The 26,026-nt window shown below is 32.8% G+C and overlaps 1 protein-coding gene across 5 annotated transcripts in view; it reads left to right on the top strand.

Annotated features, from left to right (window-relative positions):
- MTX2 (metaxin 2) overlaps window positions 1-26,026 on the top strand; it is a 134,130-nt gene that overhangs the window by 55,438 nt on the left and 52,666 nt on the right. For 4 of the 5 annotated variants that reach the window (XM_074215642.1, XM_074215644.1, XM_074215641.1 and 1 more), the window contains 6 exons: window positions 11,665-11,737; window positions 15,626-15,702; window positions 16,847-16,939; window positions 18,086-18,124; window positions 18,539-18,664; window positions 19,909-19,985. In XM_074215642.1, coding sequence (XP_074071743.1) covers window positions 11,665-11,737; window positions 15,626-15,702; window positions 16,847-16,939; window positions 18,086-18,124; window positions 18,539-18,664; window positions 19,909-19,985 — 485 coding nt within the window. The remainder of the gene's footprint in view (window positions 1-11,664; window positions 11,738-15,625; window positions 15,703-16,846; window positions 16,940-18,085; window positions 18,125-18,538; window positions 18,665-19,908; window positions 19,986-26,026) is intronic. The other variant, XM_074215643.1, reaches the window with a different exon arrangement.

The raw sequence follows: 26,026 nt of genomic DNA, 5'->3' as shown, positions 1-26,026 counted from the left end.
ATTATTTTATTCCTCTTTTACTTTACTCCTTTCTCCTCTTCTTCCTCTTTTTACACTCTTTTCTTTCCTTTACCACCACCCCACCCTTTCCCTTTGCTACATATATATATCCAAGTTTCAACCTAAGATAAACTTTTTTTTTTGTTTTTGCAAGGCAATAGGGTTAAGTGACTTGCCTAAGGTCACACAACTGGGTATTATGTTTCTGAGGCTGGATTTGAACTCAGGTCCTCCTGACTCCTTCCACTGCACCACCTAGCTGTCCCTAAGATAAACTTTTCAAGAACTTTTTTTTTAGGTTTTTGCAAGGAAAATGGGGTGAAGTGACTTGCCCAAGGCCACACAGCTAGGTAATTATTAAGTGTCTGAGGCCTGAGTTGAATTCAGGTACTTCTGGCTCTAGGGCCAGTGCTCTATCCACTGTTCCACCTAGCCACCCCTTTCAAGGACTTTTTTTCTTCAATTACATCTTTATGATTTAAGGATCACTTATTCAACCCTCTTCAATCCCTCTTACTTCTTCATTAGATTGGACTTATCTGTGACATCTGGGGCAGCTAGATGGTACAATGGATAGATTGCTGGGCCAAGAGTCAAGAAGGCTCATGTTCCTGAGTTCAAATCTGAACTCTGTCACTTCTTAGCCATATGAATCTGGGCAAGTCACTTTACCTTGTTTGCCTCAGTGTCCTCATCTGTAAAATGATCTGGAGAAGGAAGTGACAGACCACTGCAATATCTTTGCCAAGAAGAACTTAAACAATGTCACAAAGAGTTGGATATTATTATTATTATTATTATTATTATTATTATTATTTTATCTTGTAATTAAAATTCAGTTTTATATATAAAGAAGTCTTGACCTAGCCAAAGTAATGGAAGATACCTCTATTCATTTTCCTCCATTTATTTTTATAAGATTTATATCAGATAAATATCCGTTTATTATGATATATTTGGTGCCAAATGCTGATCTAAGCCTTTTTTTTTTTTTTTTTACCAAACTACTTTGCAGTTTTTTGTATCTGTTTTTTGCCAGGCTGTAGGGTTAAGTGACTTGGCTAAGATCACATATCTAAGTATTCCTCCTGATTCCAGGGTTGGTGGACAATAGGTTATTGACTTTTATTGCTTCTGATTATATATTATCTTCTGTGTTTTGTTGATCTTTTTATTTTAAAATTAATATGAAATAGTTTTAATGATTATAGTGTTATAGTAAAAATTGAGATGTGGAGTGCTATTTATATCCCTCTTTATTTTTCTACCTTTTAAAATGATCTCTCTTGAAATTTTAGACCTTTAGGTCCTCTAAGATAAGTGGTTTTCCTGCTTTTTGTGTCATGGACCCTTTTGCCAGTATAATAAAACCTATAGATTCTTTAGGATAATGTTTAAATGTTTGTTACTTATATTCATAATTAAAGGAAATGATAAGTTTCAGCTAAAGAGGGTAGTGAAAATAAAAATGTAATTTTTTTTCCCCCATAGAAGTTCACTGATCTCTTGAAGATCCCTTGGGATTCTATGTATCCCAGGTTCAGAGCACTCAAAATGAATTTCATTTTTATTTTGTCAAATCACCAAGTAACTTTCTTGGTAGGTTTGATTGATTGATATAACACTGATTATAAAATTGATTTAGGTACTAAACCATTTTTTTCTTACACTAATTTTACTGTAGATATTAACTTTTTTTGTCATGATCCCCTTTGTAGTCTCAAACCAATGAACCTCTTCTCAGAATCTTTTTAAATGCATAGAATAGAATAAATAGGATTACAAACCAATTATACTGTAATAATCTTGTCAAAATATGTATAATTTTAAAAAACAAGTTCATGATCCCACTTTCTAATCCCCCACTCTGATATCTTTTCTTCTTTGATTTTATCGTTTGCCCACTGCCTTCACTCTTGAGACAAAGAAATTGCTCTTTCTGTTTACCTTCAGAATGAGTGAGATTGCATCTCTAGTTTACTTTTCTTTTGACTGTTCTCTCCCCACACTCATTACTCCCTATTGTATTTTCCCTCCCATATCCAATATTGGATCACTTATAGAAGAGCGTATAATTATCTATAGATGATTCAGCTTTTCCTCTTTACTTTCTCATGATTCTTTAAGGTTCCCTTAAATCTTTAGCTCTTTTAAGTTCTTTTTTGATTATTTTACCACTTGAACCAATTTATCTCTATTAATCTCTATTAATTAATTTCGTTATTTAATCTTTTCCTGATAATTTCTACTTACTTTTTTTTATTTCTTTTGTTTGAAGTATAATATTCTAGTCACCTTTTTGTTCTTGTAAGACTGCTTCAGTTGACTTCTTCTTGTTTTAGGCCTTTTTTTTAAAGATTAGGCTTAACTTTGAAAACTATCATTTTGGGTTGCATCTTAAATTCCTTGATTTTCTGAATATCATATTACATTTTTTCAAGACTGGATTCTTCAAGGAATTGGCATTCCTTCATAAATTAATATCTCCTGGCTGCTTGTAAAATTTAGTTGTTATTTCAACAATGAAATTTAGTGGAATTTTTCTTTGGCAGTCATCTGCAAACTTGATCAATTAGCTCTTCATTTTTTTGTGTTCAAACATTCTGAGTAGTTTTCTTGAATTATTTACTAAGGTATCTTATTCAGGAGTTTTTGTTTGTTTCATCACATTCTCTTTGGAGACCCACTATCCTTAAGTTATTTCTTTTCATCCTTTCTTAAAGGTCAAAAGAGAATTTATGTGTTCTCCTAAAGTTACTGCCTTTGCTTCTTTACTGTGAAATTTAAACAAATGTTATTTTTCTTTCTTTCCCATCTCACATTATCTCCTTTAGAAAAAAAGGAAAAGAAAACAAACCCTTTAACTTACATGCAGTCAAGCAAAACAAATTTCCACATTGACCATGTCCAAAAATGTATGACTCACTCTTTCTCAAATCTATTCTCGATTAGAAGATGGGTAGTATGCTTCTTCACTGATCCTCTTTAGATGCTATTTTCAGTCATCCCAATGACATAATAGTTTTCATTTCTATCTAAACTTTTTTGGAGGAATGGGAGGGGCAAACACATTAAAGATACTTTGTAACCCATTTTCTTTGGTGAAATTTTCTGACATGAAATCTTTCTAAATAAGAAACTGTAGTATTCCTTGAGATTTTAAGTTCTTAGTGTTCAGGATCAAATTCGATACCTTTTCATAACCCCACACTACCTTGAATACAATAAGGTACTCAAGAATATTGAATGGATAGAATGGATATTTATAGAGCACAGTTGTTTTACTAATTTACTTCTGCCTCATCTTATCTATCATGACCTCACGTAAATATATTAGTAATGCTCATTTTCTTTTGAATCAACCTTTGAGCATTATTGACCAAGATAAACATTCAGTACCCAAATTGACAATTTTGTATTTGCTATTTATATTTTTGAGTTTACAACTAGACCGTTGGTTTATCCTGCCTAGTTATTTTCCCCCTCCTGATCCCATAGGGTCCTCCTTAAAATGCAGGCCATTCATCTCTGGTCATCATACGTGTTTGTGTATCTGCACAGTATTTCATTACATGATGAATTGCCTCTAGTACTGCTGCCATCTCTACCTCTTGTGAAGCTTGTAATTTGTCAAGTGATCATGCAGGAAGAGTCTCACACATGGTTCTATCCATTGTCCAGTGATTGTCCAAGAAATAGGTTTCTGATTGTCTCTGTGGATTGACATTTCAATACATAGATTATCCTGAGCAACTCTGAGGTGTAGAACATTTCTGCCCTGATCTTCATGGACATCTGGTAGATCAGTATGGTATAGGTGTGACTGAAATTGATTCAGGACATTTTATATTTTCTTTCTTTTTTTAAATGTTTTTTACAACATCCTGGTTTTCCCCAGCATCTCTCCTCTTTTCCTTCCCAGAGAGCCATCTTAAAGCAGCATTCCTGATTAATACTTAAAAAAAAAAGCCTGACAATACATAGAATGTGCAACAATGGGGACCCATCTGCAGAGGGGTAGAATGGAAGTGTTTCTTAGATTTCATCTTTCAAACCAATCTTGTTCTTTATAATTTCACAATGTTCACCTTTGATTTCCGTGTGTGTGTGTGTGTGTGTGTGTGTGTGTGTGTGTGTGTGTTGGTTCCTTCCATTTGTATTGTTGTAGCCATTATTCCATGTTGTGACTTTCCCCATCATAATTTAGATGTATTTCAGGTTGGCATAAGAAATTAAATGGAAATTTTTTGGATTTTTGTAGAAACTTTAGATGACACTCAAAGATCAGCAGATGACTCAGGAAAAGTGTAGAAAATCAGAAATGCACAAAATATTATGTATAGTATTGTATAATGTCAAACTATTTTATCTTTTGATGCAATAATACTTAAGACTTTTCTGATACAAAAGGAGGGCTAAACATTTTTAAATGGATTTTCCAGATTGTGGGAGTGTCAATCAAACTCCCACTATGTGGAAGGGATAACTATTGCAGTTCATCTTCTATCCAAGGTGTTATCCTGCCCAAATTTGGATAGAGACAGACTTATTTACATACTTCCTTGATCCCTATATTTTTATTATGCTGTGTATAACCATGCACATTAACAATAGTGCAATAATTTTTTATGCTGCAGTTACACAATAAATGAAAGAAGTCTCATATTAGTTGCTATTTATCCCATTTTGAATTAGAAGCATTATGATCGAATAATGAATCATCAGCTATTGATTGCCTTAGTACCTACTCTATTAATGCAAGTTATTTTCATTCTATTTAACCATCATTTTCAGATGTCAACTTTTTCTTTGAGGAGGTCTGATTTTAGCAGTGATTGACATTGGTATTGAACGTTATTCTGGTAGGGTGTGCCAAATTCTTGATCACAATTATTTTATCTTGTCAGTCATTTAGTTTGCATTAAAATTTCCATCCAAAGTATGTGAGTAAGTTGAGTGATCTTGATTATTTATCATAGTTAAAATGAATGTTGACTTGTTTTGGGTTCATGTACATATCCAAAATGAATGACTTTCTATGGTCAAAGATGGAAAATATTCTTATAATTGGCATACTATTCATATTACATTGAAGAGATGATAATCTTGATGATGGTGTTATTAGATTATACTCCTTCCTTTCTAAAAATCAAAGAAGTGTTATTTGAATGAATTATTCAATATTCAGAACTATAGAATTTATTTTTATTTGAGAACTTCATTTTTGTTCACTTAAAAAAGCTATTAGTGGGCAACATTCCCCAAGAATTCCATGGATGTGTTGCTTAATTTTGGAATGCATTTTGTTTTCACCCTAAGCCTGATAAATAATGACCTTCTTTACTGCTACTACAATCACCACTACCACTACCAATACATTATCACTACACTACTACCTCTACCAAACTACTTACTACTACCACTAATGAAAAATAACATTTATATAGTGGTTAGTGGTAGGGACTGTGCTAATAAATACTTTACAATTATTATCTCATTTGATTCTTACAACAGCATTGGAAGGTTAGTGTTCTTATCCCCTTACAGATGAGGAAACTAAGTTAAATAGAGGTTTGAGTGACTTGCCCAGGGCCCCAAAGCAACTAAGTGTCTGAGGTTTGAACTCAGATCTTGATTCTGAACTCAGACTCTGTCTACTGTGCCACCCAAAGCTGCCCCTGTCACTTATTTTAATTTTTGATAAAAATTCTACTTTTATGTGTCTCTTTCCCTTATTCCCTTCATTAAAACCCTGCTCTCATGCCTTGCTGTAGTATAATAATTCTTGAATATTATGCCAAGCCCTGTCAAGCTGAAAAGGTGTTATATTTCTTTTTTTTTTTTTTTTTTTTTTTTTTTTTTTAGCTAAAGCCACCTGTAAAACTTACTAAACTGTAGAGGGGTTGTTATCCATATTGGTGATAGATACATAGATAGTAGAAAACCAGAATCCTTTAAATAGCTAGCAGTAGTAGTGTACAGGTATCCTTGGAGATATTGTAGGTTTTATTTCCAGAACACTACAGTAAAGGGAATCTTGCAATAAATTGAGTCATACGACAAACCCACAAATTTTATCTAAAAAAACCTTTTGTTACAAAAAAAAATGTTAGCCATCATTTGAGCCTTTGGCAGTTCCAATCTTTTTTTGCTGGTTGAGGGTCTTACCTCTATGTTGATGGCTGCTGACTGATCAGGATGATGATTTCTGAAAGTTGAAGTTACTGTGGCAATTTCTTAAAATGACATAACAATGAATTTTTCCCCCATCAATTGACTCTTCCTTTCACTCAGACTCTTAAGAGGTCATTGTAAGTTTATTAATTGGCCTCATTTCCATATTGTTGGGTCTCAGGTAAGAGAGAGAGAAAGGGAAAGAACAGCCAGTCAGTAGAGCAGTCAGATCACACATTTATTGAGTTCCGAAATATTTACAATAGTAACATCAAAGATCTCTGATCACAGATCACCATAATAGACATAATAATAATGATGAAAAATTTTAAAGTATTGTGAGAATGCAACACAAAGATGTGAGGTGAGCACATGCTGCTAGGAAAATGGTACCTATAGATTTGCTAGACTAAGATGCCACAAACCTTCAATTTTGGGTTTTTTTTTTTAAGTGCAATATTTGTGAAATGCAATGACTGTGAAGCTCAATAAAGCTAGATATACATGTAGTCTGGAAGGTTACTTAACTTTTCAGTGCCTATTCTAAGTTGCAGAACAATTGTTTATGTATTGATAAGAGGGAGTTAATTCACCGAAAGTTCTTAGCTGATTAAGTCATAGGTGTCTTTACACAGCTTCTCCCTCTACCCCATAAAGGGTAAAAAATTTTTAAATAGATTCTATATTTGTGCTACTACTGTTATTAGAAACATTCTGATAAATTTGTTTAGCTTTTTGAATTCCGTAAATCAGAAATGCTTTTCTGAATCAAAAGATGAAAAAGATATACAGAATAATTCTTACTCATTTTGGTTTGTAATATCCTATTATAAGAAGAATTACAAGGGTTTTTCAGTTAGACAAATTAAATAATAGTTGCTTTTTCTAAAAAAAAAGGAAAGAAAATTATGGATTATGTGGTCTAGATTTGTTTTGTAATCAGGTTCAGTATCTTATTTGCTTGTGAAATGTAGCATTTCTGATTATTTATTGGTTCATTGCCTCTGTGCATAGTAGTTTTAGCAAGAAGATATTCTGTTTACAATTTTACAAACTATAGAACTTATTAACTAATGGACAACTGAAGTGTCATAGTGACCTTTGAAGAATGTATTAAAAATCACTTTAGTAACTGTCGACATTTTGTTAAAATAAAAAGGATTGTTCATAAAATTTTAAATTCTAAATTATTCATGCTCAGTTTTAAGAATGTCCAGTTAACTTGAACAAAACAATTTTTAAATACTGGTTTGATCCCATTTTTCTTTCTGTTCTCTTCCCCCTACATAAATATTTGTTGCTGTTGTTTATTTTAAGTATTGCCATTGTCATATATCTTCTTATTCTGCTTTCTTTTATTTGCTTTATGTTATTGATCCTCTTTGAGAATGAAGGACAAACAAATCTTTTTGCATATTTGGATGTTCACATTTGACTTTTTTTGTTTTTTAGGTTTTTCAAGGCAATGGGGTTAAGTGGCTTGCCCAAGGCCACACGGCTCGGTAATTATTATGTCTGAGGTCAGATTTGAACCCAGGTCCTCCTGACTCCAGGGCTGTTGCTCTATTCACTGCATCACCTAGCCACCCCTTTGATATTTCTTAAAACACAAGAACAATAGCTTTATATTCCTGTACTATAGTTTATTCAGCGATTATTCAATTGTTAGAAATATGGCCTATTTCCAATTTTGGGGTTAGGGATTGAATTTGGTTTTTTTGGCTAGTAAAAATAAAATGACTATGGTTATTTTTGTACTGGGACATAGTACTATGAAAACATTAGTGAATCAGTCAATGGTCTGATGTAATTAGTAAGCAGCTACTATGAGCCAGTCATTATGCTAAGCACAGGGGGGGGGGTAAAAAAATAAGAAGGCACTTGAATTAAGAGAGGAGTTATGAAAGATTTCTTTTAGAAGATGGGATTTTGGGGCAGGTAGGTGCAGTGGGACCAGCTAGGTGGCTCAGTGGATAGAGAGCACCAGCCCTGGAGTCAGGAGGACCTCGGTTCAAATGTGACCTCAGACACTAATTACCTAGCCGTGTGACCTTGGACAAGCGACTTGACCCCATTACCTTGCAAAAAACCTAAAAAAAAAAGACAGAATTTTTGTTGGGACTGAAAGGAAGTCAGGGAAAGAAATTGGCAGAAATTGAGAGGCAGTGCATTAATAGCCAGAGAAAATACTCAGAACTGAAAGATGACTTATTATTTGTAGAATATCCAGGAGGCCAGTATCATTGGATCAGAGTATATGACAAAAGAGTGTGATTTAAGAAGACTGGAAAGAGGGGGAGGCAAGGTTATGAAGGACTTTAAATCTCAAACATCAAATTTTGTATTTATTCCTGAAGATAATAGGGAACCACTAGAATTTACTGAATGGGGGAGGTAAGATGAGCTAAATTTTAAGAAAATCACTTGTGACTGAATAAAGAAAGATGACAGGGTTTAAGAGAGAGCACTTGGGTTTGAATCCCAGATCTGGTGCTTAATAACTTTGTGACCTTGGGCACTTGGGACTCAGTTTTCTAAATTGTAAAACAAAGGACTTCAACTAGATAACCTCTGAAGTCCCTTCCAGCTCTAAATCTGTGATTTATTATTTTTTCTTTCAAAAATTATTATGAATAGTAAAAATTGTAATTACTATATCAAAGAATTTTTGTAATCATGAATATTTTTGTAACTCTTGCTATCTATTGCCATATCATGTTCCAAAGTTCATACCATTTCACAGTTTTAGCAGCACTGGAATAATTTCTTTTTTCCATAGCCTTAGCAACATTGAATTTTATAGTTTAAAATTTTCTTTGCCAATAAAAATATTGGAGCATATCAGAATTCTTAAAATTTGGGTTTCTTTGATTTTAGAAGAATTTGATGGTTACTGATTATTTGTATTCCATCTTTAAGAACAGTCTGTTTATGTCTTTTGACCATTTAACCTTTGGGAAATAGACCTTACGTTTATAAATTTGGGTTAATTGCTTATTGATTTTTAATGTCAATTTTTATCAGATATATTTATACTTCCATTAAACTCCTATTCTTATGCCTTCTTGTGGTATGGAGGTGATCCTGAATTCTTGAAGGTTATGTCAACGGAGCACAGACTCTTATAGGTCATACCAAATTGGAAAAGCTTTGAGAAGGGCCCAGTAATTATGTCTTTTGTCTGAGAATCAGCCCATCTGTGGAGGTGATGAATTTTTCAATCATAGCATTCACAAAGACCATCTTCCATCAAGATATGATATAGATAATTAGGTCCATCAGGGCCAGCATTGGTAAAGGGCCTTGTCTAAGTTCAAAAGTTTTAATTTGAGAGTTAAGAGGCATTAATAAAGTTGACGGACTTTAATAATTAAAGCATTTATTTGAATTCAAGCCTGTGGTATGTAAGTCATTATAGTAGATAGTGATGGTAGCATTCTCTGAAAGAATTAGAGGAAATAATCCTTGATCTTCCCTCAGCATCTTTTATCAGATATTTTCTATTCTTGCCTTTGGATAAGTCAGTTACCCTCTGTCTGCATCAGATTCCTCATCTGTAAAATGGGAACAATAATAACATCTACTTCTTAGAGTTGTTTTGGGGATAAAAGGAGATCCCAGTCACTTCGTAAAACTTCTTTGAGGAAGTGGGTCGCAAGCTTCATCATTAGTCCCCTAAAACTATAATTAGTCATTGCATCTATCAGCATTCTCCAGTCTACTCACTTTGCATTGCATACATTCATACAAGTCTTCCAAAATTTCAACAACCTCCATTACATTTATATATACCATAATTTGTTTAGTCATATGAATGGATGCTCCCAAGTTTCCAATTCTTTATTCCTACCAAAAAGCCCAACTGTTCTTAATAATATACTTATGGGATCTTACCTCCTTTCTTTCATGTAATGATTTTTTGAACATAGCCATAGCTTGCTTTCTAGAATAGCAGAATCAGTGTATAATAATTAGTATATTAGTGAGCCTATTCTCCTTCAACCTTCCAATAACCATTATATTTCTTTTCTTTCTCTCTCTCTCTCTCCCTCTCTCTCTCTTTGGTTATCTTTGCCAATCTGATAGGTGTAAAGTTGAAACCAGAGTTGCTTTAATTTGCGTTTCTCTAGTTACTGAGAATTTGGAGCATTTTTTAAATATATTTGTTAATAACATGAATTTATTTCTTTGAAAACTGCTCAGGAAACTTAAGACCTAACATTTCAGAACCATATTTATGTGCCTTAGGGGAAGATTGCTCAAGAGAGAGAGTCCTTTTCTTTTCTTTTTTTTTCTGCAAGGCAATGGGGTTAAGTGCCTTGCCCAGGGCCACCCGGCTAGGTAATTATTAAGTGTCTGAGACCGGATTTGAACCCAGGTACTCCTGACTCCAGGGCCGGTGCTTTATCCACTACACCACCTAGCCGCCCCGAGAGGGTCCTTTTCTAATGAAATAACAAGTTGGAAACAAAAGAAACAATTAGTGTATTGTTTTATTATATTTGATTGCTATGATAGCATTTTTCTTTAGTCTAGAGAATTTAGTTTTTAAATTATAGGTAATAATTGAAAACAGAACCATGAACTTTACCAAAACAAGAAAAGAAAGGAAAAAATAAGAGGGACTTCTGTATTTGATAAGTGAAGAGAACTCCTGAATTGTCGATCAATGGCAGAAAAAAACATTAGAAAAGAGAACTGAGTAGATTGCCCTGGACAAGGAGACAAGAAAGATAAGTGAGGGATGTGAAAAGCTGTGAAAGACGGACCTTAGTCTCAGCAAGGAAGATGTTACTGATCTTCAACATTTTAAAATGAACTGGTGGGTAAACCCCCCCCCCCCCCCAGATTTGAAAGGATTAAGTTAGAGGAATTGAAACAGCAGAAATTGGCAGCATTTTGGGAAAATCATTAAGAGTAGATGGAATAGTTTTCCTTGCTTTTCAAACTTGAGAAGTAGAATGAGTTTAAGAGAGAGAATTAAACATGAAAAATTAAAATAACAGTTGATAAAAATAGATCTGTACAGTTATACATTTACATTCTTAGTTGTGCAAATGCTTTATCTTATTGCTATCTTACTAGCAAATTGATTTTTAGGAGTAAACTGGCATTTTCTTGTTTTTGGAAAACAAGTGCTTCACAGCTAAATTTTGAACAGGATTTTTTCTTATCATTTTGACAGTATTCACATTATGATTTTTTTTTTAGGTTTTTTGTTTTTTTGTTTGGTTTTTTTTTTTTTTTTTGCAAGGCAATGGGATTAAGTGGCTTGCTCAAGACCACACAGCTAGGTAATAAGTGTTTGAGATCCGGATTTGAACTCAGGTACTCCTGACTCCAGGGCTGGTACTCTATCCACTGTGCCACCTAGCTGCCCCTAAATTATGATTTTTTTTAATAAAACATTTTATTTCCTTGCCATAAAAATATTTGTTATTATGTGCTTCTGTTTGAACTATGATTGTTCTACCTTCTGTTGGTTTTCAGGCCTTTTTGCAAATGTGTGAGCTCCCCATCAAAGTGGTTTGTAGAGCAAATGCCGAATACATGTCTCCATCTGGTAAGTGATGTGCTCTTTTAGCTGTACTAAATAAATAGACTACTAAAGTATAACTATTATTCTTGTTGCATCCAGACATAAAAACAGAATATCCTTTTAATCTCTTTGTATTTTTTGGATGATCCTACAGTTTGCTGTTATTTGAAATTATAAAATCAACCTTGTTAAACTCAAGAATATCACTTTAGGATATTAATGCCAATTATTTAAATTAAGTAAGGACCATTTTTTGAATAGCTATGTATGCTGGAACAGCAATTAGAATGCTGTGTAAATTGCTTCAAAAATTAGGTGTTAGGGGAGGTTATAACCTAGTATTTCTGACCCTAAATTCTTCAGATCTTATTATCTTGTATTTAACCCTCAAACAGCACTCTTTCATCATCAGAACATTTTGCAAATATTAATCTAGTCAAGATTCTGTTGAGTTTTATAGATGGAAGAACATCAATGAGCAGGGTACCATAGATCCTATATGAAATTACCAATTGAGAACAAGATTTCTAGTCCATTTTTTCTTATTTTGTTGAATGTTGAGAGTACTTTTTTAGATGGTAGGTCTTAGGATTCTATTATAACATTGCTGCTTTTCTGGTATTTTCTTGTCTATTTCAATTTTGAGATATAAAATAACAAATATAAAAATATTTATCACCTAAAATGCCATTAGAGAGCATAGACTAAATAATTTTAATACATTTAATAAAAAATATATGGTCTAATGTGGTGCTGTGTCCTCTCCAAAATAAATGAATTTCAAATTCAGTGGAAATAATTATTATAATGCTGGTTTTGATATGGAGTAATTATACCTAGGTAGAAAAACCTCTCATGCATGCATCAGTTGGTAATAACCAACTGATGCAAATATGTATAGTTTTTAAGAAAAATAGCATCCTATCATTTTAGAGACCAACTGAATGAAGTGCAGTGTTAAATATTATTTCTATTTCCAGGATAGCAATAAAATAAATAAGATGAAAGTGACCCCCATCAGCTTCTTCCCACTTCTGCATTCCAAATACCATCTATGTTTGCAGACTTTTGCCTGTCTACTTGTAAGATTCCCATATTTAAAGTATAGTTTTCATGTTATTTCCTGAACTACTCTGTGTATTAACAGTAATTTTTATAATAAAATCTTAGATAGCTTTAAAATTTAAAAAAAAAAATTTCCAATTGCATGCAAAGATAGTTTTCATCATTCATTCTTTTACAAACTTTTGAGTTCCACATTTTTCTAACACACTTCCTTCCTTACACCTCCCCTTGGGAACGAGAATTATGATAAAGGTTGTACATGTACAATTCTGTATAATATATTTCCATATTAGTCATATTGTAAAAGAAAAATTAGAATTGAGGGGGGGAACCATGTAAAAGAGAAAACATAAAAGAAGTTTTTAAGTAAACATTAAGTACTTTAATAAGAGTAATAAAAAGTTTAAGGTTTAAGATTTACAAAACAAATTCCTCAATGTCCTCACTGTCTTATAAAGTTGATGGGACAATATTATTATTATTATTATTATTATTTCCATTTTATAAATAAGGAAATTGTGCCTTTGAGAGAATAAGTGACCACCTTCCCATGGTCACATAGTGAGTATGTTCTTGAAGCAGAATTTGAATCCAGGTTTTCTGACCCAAGACCCAATAGTGAAGGTAGTAGTTTCTCATGCATTTTTTATTATTATTTTTTTTTATGATGAAAAGCATTGCAACAGAGGTTAGACAGGAAGGATTGTGTATGACTATCTGTAAATGGTCCTTTGAGCACAAATTCCAGTTGACCTTTCCAGAACAACTAAGTTTCAAAGATGGTAATATAGGATCTCATGTAAAAAGACTATTGAACTGGTAGCTAAAATTGAAATCTTAAATAGGAAAAAAATCTTGAGAAGCCAACTAGTCTATCCCCCTGTTCCTAAAGAAGGCTATATTTATTTTATCTTGAACATTTATCCCTTTTTTAAAGACAATTTTTTAACATTCATTTAAAAATTTTTTTGAGTTCCAAGTTTTTCTCCCTCTTTCTCTTCTCTCATCCTAAAATGTTAAGCACTTTGATATAGGAGATATATATATATATATATATATATATATATATATATATATATATATATATATATATATGCATTTTGTCCTTTTAAAAACCTTTAGGAGAGAAGATTCCTCAGATTTCCTTGGTGTTTTGATCTTCTTAGCTTTGTACAGAAATGGAGGGAATATTTTAAATAGAAACCAAGGCGAGACCAGCTCTTATTTTACATCCTGAAAGGCATGAAACTGAGTTTTCTTTTGTGAAGAGAATAATTCAGACAGTGTCACATGATTGGTGCCAGACAACGACAGTCTCAGTGTGCAGATGTCAGATACCTGCAAAATAATCAGGCAATAGCTTTGTTTCCAATTCTAAACAAAGCTGGTGGTGTAAAAAGTAATGTTTTTCATCTCACCCACATGTCTTTGGTTATAATTATTGATCCAAATTATTTTTGTGGCAGGGAAAAAATTTAAATTTTATTTTAAAATTAAGCACACTGGGAAATTGCTTTCAGTTTAGCTTGTTCATGGAACACTTTTATTCATAAATTATTTTCATTTATAAAAGAGTAGAAGGATGTGGGGGTATATTGGTATAGTCATTTTCAAGTAAGACCTGATTGAGTTTTGGAAAGAAGAGGCAACATGATATTGAATAGAAACAAGAATTTTTTTAAAAAACAAATTTTATAAAAATGAGGAGCAAGTCTTCCAAACCATTTCCTTGCATTGGCCACAGTGAAAGTATGTTCAAAATAAATCTATTGAGTTGTAGTTCAAAAAGGCTTGAATTTCTTTTGTAATGCATTTTATGCTATGGATGCAGATGAGGCTTTTGTTGGTGCAGTGCACCTCATCCATTACCCTTAGGCTGACTGTGAGAGAGAGAGGAGCAAATCTATTGAAAGGGAGCATGAAGAAGCCTGCTGTTACTGTGAACTCTGTTTGAACTAGGTTTGGCAGCAGGTTTCATCCACTGGTCTTTGAGACAGACTTTTTCCTTTTTGGTAAATCTTTTGCTCACATAAATTCTATTATTACTACCTGGAATTGATATGTATTGGAACTAAAGTACCAAATGTTTGATGTGGTGATCAGTTTTTAAAAATCTATAGCAACTCTTTCTTTTCTCCTCATTCTCCTCCCCTACCCCCACATTTGCAGAATATATTGTATTATTCAGTTCACAGATTAATAGACTTTGACAAAAATGACTATGAGGCATAATAATAGAGTATTAAAAATAAATGATAATAAAATCCTGGTACATGTTTCAATGATTTAGAATCAGTAAGAATTTTAAAATGGAAGGTTTTAAAAATGTCTTTTAAATCATGTCATATAGAGAATACTCAGACGAAGACTATTCTGAGGGGATTTATTGCTAATATCATATTATCTTTTTCTTTTATTTTTTGAGATTGCCCACTAGTTCTGAATACATGCTATTCCCAGTGCTTTGAAAGTAGTCTCAGTTTCTTGGATTATAATAATCTGTAATAATCTGCCAAATTGCCTAGGAAATGGAAGAGAAAATGATGATTACAATAATAACTGCTAGCACTTACATGGTGTTTGAAGGTTTGCAAAACACTCTACATGTGGTACCTCATTTGATCCTCACAACAGCACCAGGTGACAAAACATTTTGTTCTGTGTAAATGTCAAACTTCAGAGATGAGTGTAGTTTTTTTTATTTAAAAACTATTTTATCTAAAACTTAAATCAGTTTCAATTTTTACAGGATCCATTCACAATTTTAACAAATCTATATATTAATGCATTAATTTTTCTTGTATAAACTTTAATTTACTTCAAAAGAATCTTTTTGTTTCTCAACAGGTAAAGTACCTTTTATTCATGTGGGAAATCAAGTGGTATCAGAACTTGGTCCAATAGTCCAATTTGTAAAAGCCAAGGTAATAAAAAAGATATTAAATGCATTTGATCACAGTTACTGTTAAATAAGTCATTCATCATTCTTTAGCATGTCTTAACATTTACATTGATTTTAACCTAGGTTTATGAAATGTCAATATAAACTAGTGGGGAAATTTTTCTAAAGTATTAGTTTTTTTTCCTACCATAAATTATTGGCAAGGGATAGTTTAGTAAGTATTTTTCTAACTTACCAAAGCATATGAGAACTTTAGTCATAAAAAGGTATTGAAATGGTACAAAATGTCAAATTTGCTAACTAGGAGGCTTAATCTACGTATCTTAGTTCTTTCATCTTAAATTTACTCAATTTGAACTATAAGGTGTATGCATATTTGCTGTCGATTGGTTCCCATTTCCATTAAGAATATGGCTCTAACACATCTTTGTATCATACTTTTATTTCTTGGCAACAGGTATGGTACTTTTAGAAAAGATGCATTGTATGCTTAAGCCTTAAAATTGTAGCTAATAAAAGCTTTGCTTCTTATATTCTTGTCTTGTAAAAGCATCATTTGTGCATTAAGCAGTATGTATTTATATTTAGTGCTTTGACTTACATTTGTAAGTACATGGGCTGTCTAATAGGTGAAATCACCTTTTAAAAAGGTTTGCTTTCTTTATTTCAGTTGCTAAATCCCTTCGATGGCAAATCAAGTATGACCTACTTATCATGAATTCTAGTCTATAATGAAGAGTGTTATTAATAAATATCCCAAGTATTAATCTAAGGATTCAATAACCATTATGCTTTTGGTTTCTTAGGGTGGGATGGAAGTAAATGAATAATGAAAAATTGCTTTGCAGACAGATTTGACATTTTGGCAAATATAAGCTTCTATAGTATTTAAGTAAATTTGTTAGTTTCAGCTAAAAGGTATACGTATTCCTATGATGGGAAAGTATCTGAAGCTAATTTGCATAGTTGTATATCAGTGAATATAAGGTTTTTATGCATGGTGTCATTAAAGATTACATATATTTTAGAAGGTATTTTGGGAGATTAATATAATTGTAACTATGTTAAGATGTAGTACTGTATAAGTGAATAGGAAAATAACTGGAAGTTTTAGTATAGTTTGCAGCATAATGCTTAAAAAAAATTTTTTTTTAAATTCCCTTTAGGGCCATTCTCTTAGTGATGGGTTGGATGAAGTCCAAAAAGCAGAAATGAAAGCCTACATGGAGTTAGTCAATAATATGTTGTTGACAGCAGAGGTATAATAAATAATAACTTTGTGTGGTTTTTGTGTAAGAAGGTAACTGAAAATAATCTTATTTTCCTGGGAAAATATCTGGTTTGTTTTATTTTAAATTAAGTGATAAAAACAGGTTAGGTTTGAAAAATTAGGTCATATTTAAAAATGTCCCTTAGCTTCTTATTATTACTACTAATAGTAGTAGTAGTAGTAGTAGTAGTAGTAGTAGTAGTAGTAGTAGTAGTAGTAGTAGTAGTAGTTGTAATGGCTCACATTTATGTAGCTCCATAAAATTTACAAAGTTTTTGACTCATAAAGGCTTTTTTGTGAAACTTTACTTGAAAAGTTGAGTATTTTTTTGCACGTGTTATAAAATCCCAAGGGAGCTGTAACAATAATAACGGTAATGATGTTTATACAGTCCTTTACAAATATTATCTTGCTTTATCCTGATGCCAACTTTGGCAAACAGGTGCGTGCTCTTGTTATCTTTGCCATTTTACAGATGAAACTGAGGCAAGCAGAGGTCCCAGGGTCACACAGTGAGTGTCTGGATCCAGATTTGAATTCAGATTTTCCTGACTCCAGGGCCAGTATTCTATCTACTTTTTTAACCAATTGATATCTAGAGATTTAAACTCTAGGGTAAAACAGTATGCTTTGTAGGCAATAAACTCAGGTTCTCTCCAACTCCACAGTTACCTTGCTTTTGTCTGTGTTTGAATTTCTCTATTTTTAAAGAAATAAGGTTATTCAGTTTGCTATGGACATTTTTTTTGATACAGTGAGAGGAGTTGGGTTCAAATGGGCATGTTCCTTAACTTCTCATCAATTAGGTGAGGGACTTGGGATAGAAGATCTTTGAGGTCCCTTCCGTGTTAGAGCCTCTAGTATCTTAAATCTGCTTATAGTTTTACAGAGATTCTTTGAGGCTTTCTTGCATAGTATCTGCAAAGTGGTTTAAACTCCTTAGAGATTTGCTTTGTGAATAAAATATTTTTATAAAGGATCACCAATGAATAAAATTTGACTACTTAAAAATGTTAGCCTAGAGGAAAAGCCCCATGGTTGGAGCATATAAAAAGTTAGCTTATAAAAATTCTAATTTTATTCATTTAATTTTTTTGGCATTCCAAAGTTTCAGTGAATGTTCTTTTGATTCTAGTTGTATCTTCAGTGGTGTGATGAAGCTACAGTAGGGGAGGTGAGTGGTTCTGCAACATTTATCTTAATTAAAATTTAATGAGAAAACACTTTTGCTCACAATTGCAAGTCCCTGCTCATAAATGAAACATTGTGGTTTATACCATTAGTGATATAGTTTTTCACTTACTTTAATTTTGCTTGCATATACATTTTAAGGAAGCTATGTGTCATTGTTTGATATAACTGGTTTTAAAGTACATAAAAGTTTATATATTTTTAAAGGGAATGGTTTAAAATTTTAATTTTTTTACGATGGTTTTATTTGTTCTTTTCCCATTCTTGATAAAGTGTTCAGTGTATACAAATAGGACCAACTCTCAAAATATACACTATTCCCAGAATTTTCTTTTTGAAAATAGCTTTTTGTTTCTAAAAATAAAATATTTCCCTTTAAAAATTATTTCTGATTTAGATTACTCACTCTCGATATGGATTTCCTTATCCTTGGCCTCTGAACCACATCTTGGCTTATCAAAAACAATGGGAAATCAAACGCAAGATGAAAGCCATTGGATGGGGTAACAAGACTCTGGATCAGGTCGGTATAGTAAATAATTATCTTTTCATGTATTTTAGAAAGTCTTCAATGGCATTGTTGATTCTTTATTGTATTTAAAATTCTAAAGCAGTATAAAACCAGAAAGTCGTTTCCCATTGTTTATTTACTACTTAATACAGGGTGTCCTAAGGTTTTAATGTAGTTTTGGGACTGTTTTGAGGCACCTTTATATTAAACTTTAATAACAGAAATCTGCACTAAGACTTTGAGGACACCTTGTATGTATTTTGACTTAGTCATTCAACTTTGAACATCTTTCCCCTTCCCTTTGATTTAATTGACAGAAGAATTAGTAGCACTTTTTAAATACTTCAAGACTGTATAGTGTTTTCAGTCCTTGTGTTGGCAAATTAGCTTTGTTTTTACCCCTGATTACCTTTAACCCTGTCCAGTAGCATCAGAAATGTTTATAACAAGAAGTGAGGATGGAGCAAATTTATCAAAACACTAGTGGAAAAACAACTGAGACATGTTCAACTGATGGTGAACTGGAGATGGGGAGAGGTCTCAAGATTGTGCACAGAATGATATAAGTATATTGGTCTATGAATAAATATTCCTCCTTAATCTAATATGCAGGTATTTGGAAAACAATTGCATTTACCTGAAGATATTATTTCTAAATTTTGAGATTTCCGTTTGTGGCATTTAAAAGCAACCATCTCTTAGATTCTTTCCCAGAGTGCTCCATATTATTATGTTAGAGATATGGATGAATTGGGCTTCAGTGTCTTAACAGCTGTGATTTCATTAGTGTGACTTTCTCTCCTTGCACAGATATAAATTATAACCTTTCTATATTTGAGTAGTTGGGTTCATATAGTAGATATCCTGATGACAAATCTTATGGGGATAAGCCTCCCCTGACTTAGCCAGTATAGTCTTGATTTGTTACTTGACCCATTCTTAAAAGTCTTGCCAGCTCGTTTGGACCAGCCAAAGTTTACAGAGCCTTTAAGAAACCCAAATCACCTTCAAATCATAGGAAAATTTAGAATGTAATTTAGCTTAAATTTTTGATAGATATTCATACATATACACACATGTGTGTATATAAAATAAAACAAGTATATCTATTTTCTATACATATTTTACATTTATATTGCTCCTCAGTTTGATTTCTGCTATCGAAAATGATATAAATGAATTAAGTTATAAGATAAATTTCATTGCTTTAGTAGTAATTAAAGTTTAATTCTTTTGGGTTTTTTTGAATATGCTAGGTTTTAGAAGATGTAGACCAGTGCTGTCAAGCTCTTTCTCAAAGACTAGGAACACAACCTTATTTCTTCAATAAGCAGTAAGTAATTTTATTTCAGTGTGTCCATGCTTAAAGTATAGTATGTTGCATAAAGTTGGCATAATTAACAGAAATATTATAATGTCATCTATATGTATGGCATATATAGAAAAAAGTTCTCTAACTTCTTTAGAAATAAACTACAAATGTAGAACAATTATAGGTGGACATAAGAAATAAGATATTAATTTAAAGTTTTTAGAATGCAGTAATACTTATTTAGTACAGAACTTAAAGTTTATTCAATTGAGTTTTTTCTGGAAAGAATAACAGTAGTAGCAAAAACAAATGCTTTTAATGGAGCCTAGAGTGGGACAATTTGGGATCATGAAAGATTTTTAAATCATGTCAAATGAGGACTGGGTTGAGGGACCTGGAGATATTTAGCATGGAGTAGAAAATGCTTAGCAAGGGAGGGTATATAAGATCAAATCCCATCTATGTTTATTGGTTGTATGACTTTGAATAAATCAACCTTCCTGGGACTAGGTTTCTTCCTGTTAAAAAAAAAAAGATCATTTCATTAGATGGTTTCTGAGATGAGGTCCCATTATACCTTTTAGGCATTTTAGGATTTTTTTAGGTCAAACCACTCCTGAGGTCTGCAATGACTAGATTAGTCATTCAGGTAGGAAGTCCTAGATCTAGAATTTGAGCTCAGGTCCCCTGATTCCAAAACTTTGACTCTGCTTTTTACTACTTCTCTAGTCCACCTTTCACCCCTATCCTTCATCACAGCTGCCTTCACATATTTGAAATAGCTCTGTCATATGGAAAAGAGACTCAACTTTCTTTGTTTGACTTCAGGAAGCACAACTAGGAACGCTGGGTAAAAGTTGTATAGAGAGAGGTTTTTGATTTGAAGCAAAGAGAAACTTCACAACAATGAGTGTTATCCAAAAATGGAACAGCCCCCCTTGAGTCTCCCTCTATAAATGTCTTCAAGCCAAGGCTAAAAATACTACTTCTTGGATAGATTGTAGAGGGAATTCTTGTTCAGTCAGGTTGACTTGTTCTGTGAATGAGCAGAATATATAATTCTTTGCTTTTATTTTTTATTTAGCAGCTTTTCTGTTCTGTTAAGCATCAAATGATAGAAAAATTAAATATTCATAAAAAGTATCTTATAGAATTTTTAAAAGAATTGTTGATTTTAAGTAAAATTAAAATATTCTACCATAACATATTAAAATTTATTACTGAAATATATGTAGTTAGATGAGTTAGCTGAGTAAAAAAATATTGTAAAACTCAAATGAATGAATTTTTGTGGCGGGTGGGGAAGACCTAAGAAGAAATTGCTTTTTGCTTTTCTGTCACCTGCTAAAGCACAATGACACAAGACTAAAAAGACTAGTCAGAATTTAAGGGATGAATTCCATCTTTACACATTCATATGTATTTAAGTTCATACCAACATTATTTATTGCCATCAAAGTTTTTTAAGTTAATAAAAATGTTTATACAGCAAAGAAATGAAAATAAAGGACTTCAAACTATGTTATGAATTTCATGTTTTGCTGTAAAAGGATTTTTTATACATATATACTTTTTTGTGTCAAAGAATTGCTTCCTAACATAAAAAATGCAATTTTTTTCTTTTCTCAACATGAATTATAGTTTTAAAATATGCCATTATAACATGGAGAATTATGCCACCTGGTTTTATGATCAATTTTGTCTAAATTGAGTTTTGGTATTCATAAACTCATGAGTTTGTTTGAAAATTCTAAATCATTGAATTTTCTTACTCTTATTTTTAACAGCTTCATTCTTTGGTTATTAATGACATTTTTGTAAGTTGCATTTTCATTTGTATATCAAACATTTATTTGGGAGCTCAATTAGTGTTTGTGGCTATATGACTAACTTTTAAATATTTAAAATATATAACCTGAAGCACAAGCAAAACAAGATATATGTTAGAAATATTAAAATGCAGTTTAGGCCCTGTTGATCCTTGAAGCAGAAAGGTCACAGAGTTTAAATTTAAAAAGCCTGATAGGTTAAACCTACAGTTATGCATGTGGTTCTAGGGAAGGAATCACTGTTCTTTGATTTTTGCTATGCAATTCTTTCCATTAGCTTAGTTCCCAACACAAAAGAAATGTATCCAAATGTTGCTACTCTGTAGTTCCTTTTTTTACTAATTTAGGAATTCTTGAGTTGAAAGACCCAGAAGGGGTGTATTTTACCTTTTGAAGTGCTTCTTTCCTCTTAAGGGTTTTTGTTATGCACAGTATCCTAGTGGGAGGTTTAGAGAACTATCCTTAGCAATTTGATCCTTAGATCTCAAAAGCAAATAGGTTGATAAACAGATCAGCTGGCAGTTGATTTAAGGGAAATATCAAAATATCTGTATTATCATAATGGGATACAGTTATAATTAAATTCTTAATGATAGCCTTGCATTCAGAATTCAGAACAGGTATAAAAAAAAAGAAGGCCTGCTTTTTAAAGATCTTTTGATTGACATGAAAATGAATTACTTTCAAGAGACTGAAATAATTTTACTTTAGACCAAGTTTAGACAAGCATATCCTCTTGCCATTTTCTATAAATTGTGGTTAAAATATAGTAAAGAAAGAAATGGAAATTGTATACAGTATGTGTAATAATGCTTGGTAGTCATATTGTGAAATCTTCATTAAAAAGTAAGTGGTTGGGGTGGCTAGGTGGTGCAGTGGATAGAGCACTGGCCCTGGAGTCAGGAGTACCTGAGTTCAAATCTGGCCTCAGACACATAATAATTACCTACCTGTGTGGTGTTGGGCAAGCCACTTAGCCCCATTGTCTTGCAAAACCTTAAAAAAAAAAAGTGGTTTTATTTATCCACTTTACTAAACTAGAATTTCTCTTAAAGTGTTAGTTCCTGGTGTTTTCCATGGTAGTTTAGTGGTAGATTACCTGACCAAGTTTGAGATGTCAGTATATTCTGATTTATAACCCTACTTCTGCCATTGGCTGGACCGTAGGCAGCTGATTTTTTTAATGCATTACTTTTTTTCCTTGATTTTAGCTACTGTGATTGTCAAGTAAAAAAGCCAATAAAGCAGAGTTATTTGGGTTGATCTACTTTTTGCTTCTATACCATTTCTTAGCTATCTTCTCATTCCCTTATTTAATCTTATCATGAACTGATGAAAAGTGAAGAGAGCCCAGGAGAACATTGTATACACTAACATCAATATTGTAGTGATAATCAATATGAAGGACTTCGCTAATGTGATCAATTCGATGATCCATAACAGTTCCACAAGGACTCATGGTGAAAAATGCTATCACCATCACAGATTGAAGAATATTTTTCTTTTTTTCCCCTCAATCTGGTTAATTTTCAATGTTGTGATAGCTTCATATGCATAATGAATATCATTTTTTACCTTCTAAATGTGTAGGAAAAGGTGTAAAAGGAGGGAAAGAATTTGTTTCTCTTCACCTTTTTTCATGACTTCTTCAGAGTTAAATTCATATTAACTCCATTTCCACTGGAAAAACACTATATGAAATAACAGTTAAAACTATAACCCACTCAACCTTTTTTCCTTCTCAAATGAACAGTTTTCTATAGTCTTTTAGGAAAGACTTAAAAAAAAATTTTTTTTTTATGTATTTAATGCAATGGAGTTAAGTGACTTGCCCAAGATCACACAGACAGGCAATTATTAAGTGTCTGGGATTGCATTTGAACTTGACCCTAGGGCTGCTGCTCTATCCACTGCACCACCTAGCTGCCCCTTAGAAAGTCTTTTGAAATAGGTATTAAACCAATAATTTTAACCACTTTAGAAAAGGGAAAGAAATGGCTAATAGAGTTCCTGCTACTGCAGTAGTTAGGAAAGAGTGGAGATGGAAGCAGAACAATGGGAAAGAAAAGAGAAAGAATAAATATCAGCAATTCTTTTGGTCACCAGTTAAGGAAATTGTTTGACCATAGCAACTCATGAAGACTAGCTATTAAGTTATGGAGTGATCTGCATATTTGATGGGGAGAAGGATTGCAGTGTGCCAAACATATCCCAGGGAACACCCAATGTGGAAAGAAACTAGATAGTCAGAAGGACTTGTGTTGTAAAATATTGGAGTAATAGATGCCAAAACAGTACTAAAGAATGTATACAATTATTGTGAAATTATATAAGAAAGTATCCAGGGTTTGTATGTAATCAAGACTAAGCATTGGGGCATGGTGATGAGATATTTGTGAAGCAAAGCCCATACAATAAATCCACTGTCAGTATGGGGGGGGTGGGGATTAAGGAAAGAGACATTTTGACCAAAGGAAAGAGAAGAAAGCTGAGTGCAGAACTTGAGAAATTTTACAAAGAGGCTGCCTTTTTTCATTGTAGTTTAAAATTTGATATTTAAAGAGGCCAGTTAGGACAGATGAAGCAAGATATGGGAGAGATAAGATGCACACTTGTAGCTGTACAAATAAAATATTACATGTTGTGAGAATTTAGGGTTTAGAAAGATAATATCTGTTTAGATGATCAGGAAAAACTTCATAGATGAGAAACTGGTAGAAATGGGTAAGATGAACCATTCCATCCTTGGAGAGTAAACAAAGGCATGAAAGCAAGGATATTGTTGAATTTATTTGATAGCTCATAGTCAAGGCAGCTAAGGGGAGCAGTGTATAGCACTAGGCCTGGAGTCAGGAAGACTTGAGTTCAGATCTAGCTGAGGTACTTAACTGGGTGACTCTGGGCAAGGCTTAGCCTTATTTTCCTTCATCATGAAATGGGGATAATAGCTAGTCAGGACCTCCTTCCTGGGGTTGTTGTGAAGTCCCAATATATTTGTAAAGTACTATCATATGCCAGGCCCTTAGTAGGTGTGATAGCTTATTATTTTCCCCTGAAAATGAGGTTTTTTGGGGTTTTTTTTTTTTTGCGAGGCAAATGGGGTTAAGTGGCTTGCCCAAGGCCACACAGCTAGGTAATTATTAAGTGTCTGAGACCAGATTTGAACCCAGGTACTCCTGACTCCAAGGCCAGTGCTTTATCACTACGCCACCTATCCACCCCCAAAAATGAGTTCTTAAAGATAAGGTTAGAAAGGTAATTTGGGAGCAGCTAGGTGATGCAGTGGATAGAGCACCAGCCCTAGAGTCAAGAGGACCTGAGTTCAAATTTAGCCTCAGACATTTGATTCTTACTAGCTGTATGACCTTGGGCAAGTCACTGAACCCCATTACTTAACAAAAAACAAAAACAAAAAAGACTAGAAAGGTAGCTTGTAGCATATATTTATATGTTATAAATGCATTGTATTTAAAAGATTTAAAAATTCTTAGAAAGTAATAGCGTTATGCATCCAAGTTTGAGCCAAGCATCCAAGTTTGGTAAGCAGAAAAGCTTTTTTTATATTTGCCTTTAAGTGTGTGTGTGTGTGTGTGTGTGTGTGTGTGTGTGGTGAAAAGAAGATAGACGGTAATGAGAAAAGCAGTATATTGAGTTGAATAAATAGTGAAAGACAAAAGTTGGGTAGAAATACACATTCTGCAAAAGATGAGACTTGAACTATGTTGGGTAAATAGAGAACTTTCTGAAATTAAACGTGGAGAAATTGCCTTGATGTTTTGGGGTGAGATGTGATAAAAAAGGATGGCATATAAATGTAAAACCAAGAGTTACCAACAAAGTTAGCTTCAATTTGTTTCAGTAAATTATATTCTGCTTCCTAGTTAAATGTTCTAAAGTAATTTTCCAGAAAGCTGCAAAAAATAAGTAGTATCAGATCAATTTTTTTGTATATTATGTCCATGTCATAATTCAGTACTTTTGAAGTTATATCATTTTGGACATTTCAAATACATTTCCAGAATTCTCTAATTTGAAATATTTTTTGTCCAGATTTTCACTGATCTTGTACAGTACCCTGTGCTTGGGTACTTCCTATTAGGGTTGCAGGAAGTTGGTTCACCTTCCCTTGGCAAAAAGCTAAAGTAATGTTTGGGTGAAATTAGAAAGTCAGTGTTTTGGGGAATTCCCAGATGAGGAAACTCCCATATGCTTTCTCTCCAATTTGTAGCTGAG

Source organism: Macrotis lagotis, chromosome 1, assembly GCF_037893015.1.
Source record: "Macrotis lagotis isolate mMagLag1 chromosome 1, bilby.v1.9.chrom.fasta, whole genome shotgun sequence".
NCBI classification, from domain to species: domain Eukaryota; kingdom Metazoa; phylum Chordata; class Mammalia; order Peramelemorphia; family Peramelidae; genus Macrotis; species Macrotis lagotis.
Note: the sequence above shows the minus strand (reverse complement) of the source record. Positions and strands in the feature narration are given on the sequence as shown.